The sequence below is a fragment of the Ruditapes philippinarum genome, unplaced genomic scaffold (assembly GCF_026571515.1).
Source record: "Ruditapes philippinarum isolate M1 unplaced genomic scaffold, ASM2657151v2 ctg5107_1_1_1_1, whole genome shotgun sequence".
Classification (NCBI taxonomy): Eukaryota; Metazoa; Mollusca; class Bivalvia; order Venerida; family Veneridae; genus Ruditapes; species Ruditapes philippinarum.
In genome coordinates, this window is record NW_026858811.1 from 43852 (window position 1) to 52863 (window position 9012).

A 9012-nucleotide genomic window follows, 5' to 3' on the forward strand; every position below is an offset into this window, starting at 1 on the left:
GACTGAGTTATGCTCCGGACAAGCTTTATGGGACGCCGACAACGACGCCGAAACCGAGGCCGCCGACAAAAGTAACCCCTATATGTCGCCTTTTCAAGGTGACACAAAAAATTAATGTGTTACTATCACTAAAATTTCAAAATGTGCAATAATGTTGAACGAAAGAAATATATTCCTTTTATTTAACATGTATATATTTCTTCCTTAATGATAATGAATGTCACAATGGAAATCAAGGAAGATTAGCGTAACAAGAATGATGTAAGAGTTGCCTATATAAGTCACAAGTTGTCTATATGTTGAAACAAAATGGCTGTGTTTATAAACAGTGAAGTTTATAATTAGCAATATGTTGAATGGCTGAAATCGACCCCCACCATATATATTGCCAAAACTAAACCACTTTTAAAATAAGTACTTTAATAATACAGTATAACTCTATTAAATACATCAACAAACATTATTTTATGAATTCTATGTTTAAACTAGACCATCAGTAGCAGTGACATATACTCCACCATCTCTATAACATATGATTTTATGTATACAAGTTGATTTATTGATCATTATTTTTCAATGTGAACATTGCAGCTTAGTCTTAAGAAAATCCTTCAGAGTATAAAATTTATCCTGCTGATATAAAAGTGTCTTACATTTTACCAAACAGTTGAGGGGGACCTTATCTATCCTTAAGAGGTTAAGGATTGATAGATGACATTTGACCTTCAATGGTGACATTAATCTTGATCCTACACAAGTGCAGCTTAAATGTAGGTTTTGCACATAGTCTTGTTAGAGTGAACATGTTAGCCATGTTAAAAGAAGTCCTTCAAGAGGTATAGGATATAATTATAGAGTTAACACAAAAATTATCTGACATTTGACCTTCAAGTAGGATGACCTTGAGGTTGCATAGGTCCTGCTCATTGACCTATTGAGGTGAAAATTTAAAAATCCTACAAGAGGTTAATTGTTAAAATAGTTGGCATGAAATTGTCTGAAATTGACCTTAACAGTAACCTTGACCTTAAAAGTCACACCAATTGCTTTTGATCTACATTCACATAATTAATAGGCATTTTACGTTCCAGGTGTGACCTTGACTTTGAGTTTGTACAGCAGTGACACGAGTTTTTCACATTGACTTGTTGCAGTATTTAAGCCTAATTTGAAGAAAAATCTTCAATGGGTAAAGCATTTATACAGTGGACATGAAATCTTATTTGACCTTACAGTGAGACCTCCTTGACCTTGAGCTGTCACAGCGGCAGCTCAGGTTCTGCACATTTCCTTGTTGAGATGAAAGTTTTGAGCCAATTTTGAAGAAAATCCAGCAAGGGGTATAGCATTTATAAAGTGGACTTGGGGAAATTGGATAGACAAGTGACCTAAACTGAATAAGGGGAAATTTTACTTTTGGTTATTTTCTTCCATTTAGCACTTTACACAAACAAACAGAAAAACGATCAAATCTATATCTCTCGGGATTAAAGATAAAATGATATTTACTTTCAAGACCTTCCCAATTGATGTTGACAGCATGGGGAACTTTCTTCAGACTCAACAAAAGATTTTTCACCGTAGCTTCGGACCCATTCATTCCACGCCAAACAGAAAGTTAAGGCCCCTGTGACCTTGACCTTTGACCCAGTGACTTCAAAATCAATTTTTCCTTTCTAATAGCTTTTGATTTTGATGTAGAAAATGGGTAGGTATTAAAATCAGTGTAAAAACTAGAACTGCCACTGTCATAGCGTGAATACCCATGCATACCACTTTGACAGAATTAACAGTGGCCATTTACAGCTCAAGGACAAACTCCCTGCCAAATCTGAGGTAACTTAGCCAGTGCATTGCTAAGTTATGTATTCTACATGCTTCAAATGTGAAAATGTCAAAATCAATGCACTGCAGACAGGCATTCTTAAGCATTTGAGCAGACAAGCTTATTATAGTAAAATCCCTGTGACCTTGACCTTTGACAGTCACCTTAAATCAAAGGGGTCATCTACTAGTCATAAACAACCTCGATACCAAATATGTCTTCAAGACTCTGGACCTAAGCATTTTTAAGCAATTGAGCGGACAGGCATTTTTAGTCAAGGCCCCTGTGACTTTGACCTTTGACCCAGTGACTTCAAAATCAATAGGGGTCACCTAATGGTCATGCTCAACCTCCATGCCAGAAATGATGACTGTGGGTCAAAGGTTTCTTAAATGATTGGGCCGACAAACTTTTGAATTCTAAATCCCTGTGACCTTTGACCCAGTGACCTCAAAATCAATAGGGGTCATCTACCAATCAAGACTAACCTCCAAATAAAATATGAAGACTTCTGGTCAAAGGAATCTTAAGTTATTGGGAGACAAGTTTTTTTAGTAAAGGCCCCGGTGACGTTGACCTTTGACCCGGTGACCTCAAAATCAAAAGGGGTCATCTATCTATCATGGCTAACCTCCATGCCAAATATGAAGACTGTGTGTCAAATGAATCTTAAGTTATTGGGCGGACAAGCCTTTTTCAATCAAGGCCCCTGTGACCTTGACTTTTGACCCGGTGACCTCAAAATCAATAGAGGTCATTTATTAATCATGGCTAACCTCCATGCCTAATATGAAGACTGTGGGTCATAGGAATCTTAAGTTATTGGGCGGACAAGCTTTTTTCAGTCAAGGTCCCTGTGACCTTGACCTTTGACCCAGTGACCTTAAAATCAATAGGGATCATCTACTATTTATGATCAATCTAAATACCAAATATGGAAATTGTGGGTCAAAGAAATCTTAAGTTATTTGGCGGCCAAGCTGTTTGAAGTCAAGGCCCCTGTGACATTGACCTTTGACCCAGTGACTTTAAAATCAAAAAGGATTATCTACTCATCATGACTAGCCTCCATGCCAAATATAAAGACTATGGGTCAAAGGAATCTTAAGTTATTGGGCGGATAAGCTTTTTTCAGTCCAAGCCCCTGTGACCTTGACCTTTGACCCAGTGACCTCAAAATCAATAGGGGTCATTTACTTACCATGACTAACCTCCATGCCATATATGAAGACTGTAGGTCAAAGGAATCTTAAGTTATTTGGCGGACAAGCCTTTTTCAATCAAGGCCCCTGTGACCTTGACATTTGACCCAGTGACCTATGTTTGTCTTAATAATCAATAACCAGTGACCTCAAAATCAATAGGGGTCAGGGAAGACAGATCCTTACCGTGCTCTCCAATTTCCTCTATGACTGGACCATGTGTTGTATTATTAATTTTTTCAGTGGCAGAATATACAGTATTACTAAATTTTCTTGGTCGTCTTGTATTTTCCAATGGAACAATTGAAGCGTCCATTTTCCTAACTTTGTTTGGTATTTCTTCATTTCCGTAAATCATTATATGTCTTTTAACCTGCATTTTTTTCCGTTTTAAAATTAATTCTCCAGATGATAATACTGAGCATCTGTCAGACAACGGCCCTGGAGAACCTGAAGAACTAGTCAGGGAAGAGAGATCCATATCTTGCTCTCCAATTTCCTCTATGACTGGACCATTTGTTGTATTATTATTTTCTTCAGTTGCAGGATACGCAGTATTACTAAATTCTCTTGTATCTAAATCTACAGTATTCCGCGCTTCTTCGTTAGCTAATGGTAATACCGTACATTGAGGAGCATTCGGCAACATATAACATGTATTTCGTATTTCATTACATGGAAAATATTGTAACGTTTTATCACCACGGTTTGGCTTCATTATCATATGAAACGTTGGCTGAAATTTACTTCTTTCTGGAAGCCTGGGAAGTAATGGTGGCATTCTGAAAGAATATTCATTTGATAATCACTTTAATTTAGTAATGGGAAACTACGAGGAGTGTTCAAATATGAGTCTATCTAATCACGTAAAATTTGATTCTTCATAGGTTTCACTTAATTTTTCATTCTGTTCCCTGAAAGTATACCCCTCTAATAGATATACAAACTTTCATTCACCAAATTCAATATTTGAAGGCACTTTCGTAGTCTTATTTAGGTATACTATGAAGACACCGGAACATTGCAAAAAAACTTAGCGTATTTGCGCTTAACAAATTGAACACATTGTCGACCTGAAATATATCGTTATAGTTTTGAAAACAAAAAGAAGTCACAATTAAGGTGCAAGTCAGGTGAATACAAAGTATGAAAGAGTACAACGACTTTTTTTTTGTTTCAGAAAGTCTTGCAATATAAAGACGCCTTGTGCGATGACGCGTTGACATGCAACAATCCGACATTGACCAAACCTGTTTCGAGTCTCCGTTGTCAACGTGTTTGTTTAGTTTTCGAAGAACCTCACATTTAACAGATTTGCCTTACGAAACAGCAACTTGTACCCTTACTTGTAAGGAAAATTACAAAACCTTCTCTACACTCATTTTTGCAATGCGTTGTCTTTTGGCAGCATTTGTAGCCAAGATCTTAGTTTAAACAATATTTATTTCCAGAATTTAAAAATCATAGATAAACATTTCATCCAGAAAGACATTGTATAAAAGACTGAATATATAGATTTAGTGGTAAACAATGCTAAAAATTAATAACTTATTCAAATTCGGAGGAGTATTTGAGTATTTGAAAATAAGTCAAAGACTTACGTCAATTAATTTCCTCAGTGGGTTGGAAAGGATGACGGCTGACTCGTAAAATAACGTGTAATGTTTTGAGATTAGAATTTACAATAAAGATGATAAAAGAGTCCCAGTGTGGGAACTGAGTTGTTTGCTACCGATAAGACTTAACATAAGTTAACTTAATATAATGTATAAATCATGCTTATGAAGTCGTTCTGCAACATGCGCAAGCACTGTGATGTGAAACGTTTGGTGGCGGTATTTTTGAACGCAACTAAAGATACTTGTGTTTTGTTCAAAGTTGAGATTTACAGAGCCATATTTCAGCGAAATATTTAATTGTGGTTTTGTTCATTTGTAAGTCAGGGTGTAGAGGTTTGTTGGTTTTTTTACGCGAGAATATCATGGATTCTGTCTTATTTGGATTGAAGTCGATTAACCAGGATTTTGCCCAATAATGTATATTTTGCAAGTAATTATTAAAGTGACATTATGCTCATAATTTCATAGTAACGTTGAGCTGAATTGACTTTATATTTCAAAAGATTGACTATCAAAATGGTGTTTGACCAACAATTGATATTGGAAAATGTTTAGGATAAAATTATAAATCTGCCTTATAAAAAAGACTTTAAAAGCTTTTAAAAAAGACTGCCCCACTCTTTTTATAGACTAAGCGATATAGGTAAATTCTAATGGATATTTACAGAATTTTATTTGGATCTGTGCATTATTTATTGTTTATGCGAACTAAATTATTAAATTAAATGGAATTATGGCAAAATGAAAACTTATTTTTATCTTCACCCGTTCACACACTATATACCCTTGGATGGGCATAATGTCACTTTAAGAATCAAAGAGGCAGAGTCAGGTAGGTCAACAATAAGATGGAGACTAGTGTCGTCTGCAAAAGTCTGATGTTTGATTTTATTTTACTGACAATATCATTAATATAACTGAGGAATAATCAGGGTCCTAAGATTGAGCCTTGTGGTACACCAGCTAATATATTACTCCAGTTTGACATTGAATTTCTAATAACAACACGTTGTTGACGATTTGACAAATATAAAGTGAACCTTTGGTAAAGTTGACCGAATATACCTATCGACGATAATTCACTAAGTAGGCCACGGTGCCAAACACGGTCAAACGCCTTTGAGATATCACAAAAGATCATTATAATTCTTTGCCATCATCAAGGGCTTTACAATTATCGTTATAAATGAATATCAGTTGGTTGGTGGTGGATTCACCTTTTATAAACCAAGATTGAAAGTCAGAAAATATATTGTTTGATTTGTCAGACCTTGTTTTGGTGTTTTCGTTTTGGCTCATGAAAATGAACCCTCATGTTTTGTCACCAGCCTCGACAATTGCAAAATACTGTGCATTGTAATTTGGACACCGTTAAAGAGACAACTTAGCGAAATGCACGCACCTTTTTTTGCTCATCTTTCAGAAAACGGGGAATCCATCGAGCTGCTCTTAATGAGATACTAGCTATATGACTTGTGGTATATCTTGCATCGGTAAACACTATTTCTCTCACTTTAGCAAGCATCTTGATAGATATTGCTGTTTTTGACCGACGGACATGGAGTGCATCTCCAGTCAAGATTTTAACCCATATTTAATCTTTTAACCGACTACTAACTGATGAAAAAGACATTTCATTTTGTTCGTATACAAAACAGATTTCATAAAAATGTGTTTAATGTATTAACACCTTATGACAATGAGACAATTACCGTATTTCAATGACATACACTCTTCTTCTATCAACCATTTTTGTAAAACAATATACAAGTAGACAATGACAACAGAGCATTAAAGCCAGCGAAGGTGTAGTATCAATGTAAAGCATTTAAGCTAACATGTATATCTACCCAAAAATCTTCATTTATTTTTAGTTTTTTTGCAATAGTGTACAATATAACGTCCCATTTGAACACTGTAATAAACGTAAACTAATATTGTTTTGGAGAAAGACACAAAAGCGACCTAGATATATGTTAATAGATTTCACTCACAATAAAATAGTTCCACAATCAAATTACCTCATTAATTCTTTTAAATTTTCTAGAAGAAGATTATTTGATCTTTCTCTCAACGCTTCCTCTATGTACTCTGTGCTCACATTAGATCCCATGATCTGTTTCCATTGGTTAAATAGCTCGAACATTAATGTTTCGGAATCTCCCCCGTCTCTGCGTACTCTAGTTTCAACATTTTCAATATAACTTCCAGTATCTCTGTCTCCTCCACCGTGCAAGTGATGACAACTACCTAGGAGCAATGTAAGAGAACCTTACAATAGAATTAAGAAGTATTACTTCCTTTGTTATAAAAAGGGTGACAATTTCCTAGTGATTAAGGTTAAATAACTGTACAAAATTATCTTTACACAAACATGACATCGTATTTTGCCTTTACAATTTTGATACAATACCGTATCATTAATGAAATATATTTTTCAGTTCATTTGTTACAAGTCATTAACTAGTTAAGATACTTTGAAACTCTTTTATGAATGTGTGTTAAGATTGTACATTTACTATAGTACTCAGTACTCTTTTTGAACTTACCGTATAATATGTTGAAAAACAACTTGTGGTCAGATGCTGTTAGATTTTTAGCTAGAAACCTAAATATTTCGTCCCAATTAAATCTTGAAGATGACAGATATTCTGAAAATATTTGATCTCATTTTAGCTTATACAAAAATTAATAAATAAATGAATGAATGAAAAAATAAATAAATAAATAAATAAGTAAATAAATAAATAAATAATTATAAATAAATAACAAAAATAAATAGCCTCATATAAATGATAAAATACTTTTACATCTCGACTAAGAGTATGCGCAAAATATATAAGATTAAAAACTAGATAATATCAATTTGATAGATCCCTATCCTGTTTTTTTATTTAAATTACAATAGATTTAACCACACATATTGACATGTGCATTTTTGTTAAATTAATATGTTGTGGTGAAATCCTTATTGTATCTACTTAGCAGAAATTAAAATGACAAAGGTCAGAAATATTTGCATGTAAAGCTATTGTAAAGCTTATTATAATAACTTGCTCGGTTACAGAATGGATAGGATTTTACCTTTGTTTTGCCCTTGCACTGGACCAGTTAGGGACTGAACAATAGATATTTTAAGATTGTCAACATTTTCAACAGGAACCGGACATTCCTTGACTAGTTGTTTGTATGACGTGATAGTTTGATGACCGTTACTCTTCTTAAATTGAGTGAGCTCAGTTGGAGAACTGTTACCTCCCAACAGAGGTATATATTGTTCGCCAGCATTTGACACGATAGAAGGCTGAATTTTGTCATCGGATACATTGCCAGTAACAGTCAATTCATGTCGACTCTTGTTACATGTATATTCATCTATAACTCCATCCATATGCTTTAATGACGTGACAGTTTGTTGATCGTTACTTTCGCATATTTCAATATTGCATTGAGTGACTTTTGTACAAAGCTCGGGTAAATTGTCATCTACAGTATACAACCGAGTTGGTCTTCTATGCATTATACGCGAACTGTTTTATAACAAAATATTTAAAATTTATATTATCAGATTATTATAGTCAAATACAATAATATAATAATAATTTCAATATCTTAGGTGCTATATATATATATTACTCAAGATTATCATACTTGATATCCTTACTTTCTTTTAGATGGTCATATCATGAATATCTGAATTGATCAATTTGTAACAAAGGTAAATGTGGATAAAAATACTCCAAGAAAGAAAAAAAGAAAACAAACCGTTTCAAATATGTTCCGGTAATTGCCAAAATGATAAGCAAAATAACGTCTGAACTCAAAGCTGCTGTCAGTAATACGGATAATTCTATGTCATGATGTATCACACTATCATTTATTGTCGTATATTTTGAAGTGTTCGTTGCCATCATTGACATCGTTATTTTACTTGCATTTATAGTCGTCATCACAGGTTCAATTGTTTTTCTATTGCCTTCATAAGGACAATTAAATACAAATGATAAGTAATATAGAAATTGACCGTTTCTTTGCAGGTAGAACAATAATTATATCTACAGTAATGCTACAATATGTTGAGATAAAAAGAGTTTAATGCCTAGGTCACAAATAAAACGGCCGCCGACCGATTTAACGATTTTTACAAATTTGGCGGCATACGATATCGCGGACGCCGGGCGATTTTAAATTTAATACCTTGCGTGGTTATGAATAAAACTGTCGCCGAAAGATTTTTTTGCCGAATTGATGTTACCATCCTGGCCAAGTTTGATGACAATTGAGTCAAAAATGTGACCTCTAGTGTGTTAAAAAGGTTTTCCATAATTGGGCAATGTGACCTAATTTTTGACTGGAGACGACCCAT

General features: G+C 34.2%; 1 protein-coding gene across 1 annotated transcript in view; it reads right to left on the reverse strand.

Moving 5' to 3' along the window:
• Positions 1–8171, reverse strand: part of LOC132754337 (uncharacterized) — a 33592-nt gene extending 25421 nt beyond the window's left edge. The window contains exons 1-4 of the mRNA XM_060744957.1: positions 7731–8171; positions 7196–7297; positions 6668–6896; positions 3214–3809 (exon numbers count right to left, since the gene is read on the reverse strand). Of these exons, the coding sequence (XP_060600940.1) occupies positions 3214–3809; positions 6668–6896; positions 7196–7297; positions 7731–8166 (1363 nt within the window). The 5' untranslated portion in view covers positions 8167–8171. The remainder of the gene's footprint in view (positions 1–3213; positions 3810–6667; positions 6897–7195; positions 7298–7730) is intronic.
• Positions 8172–9012: the final 841 nt, after the last annotated feature.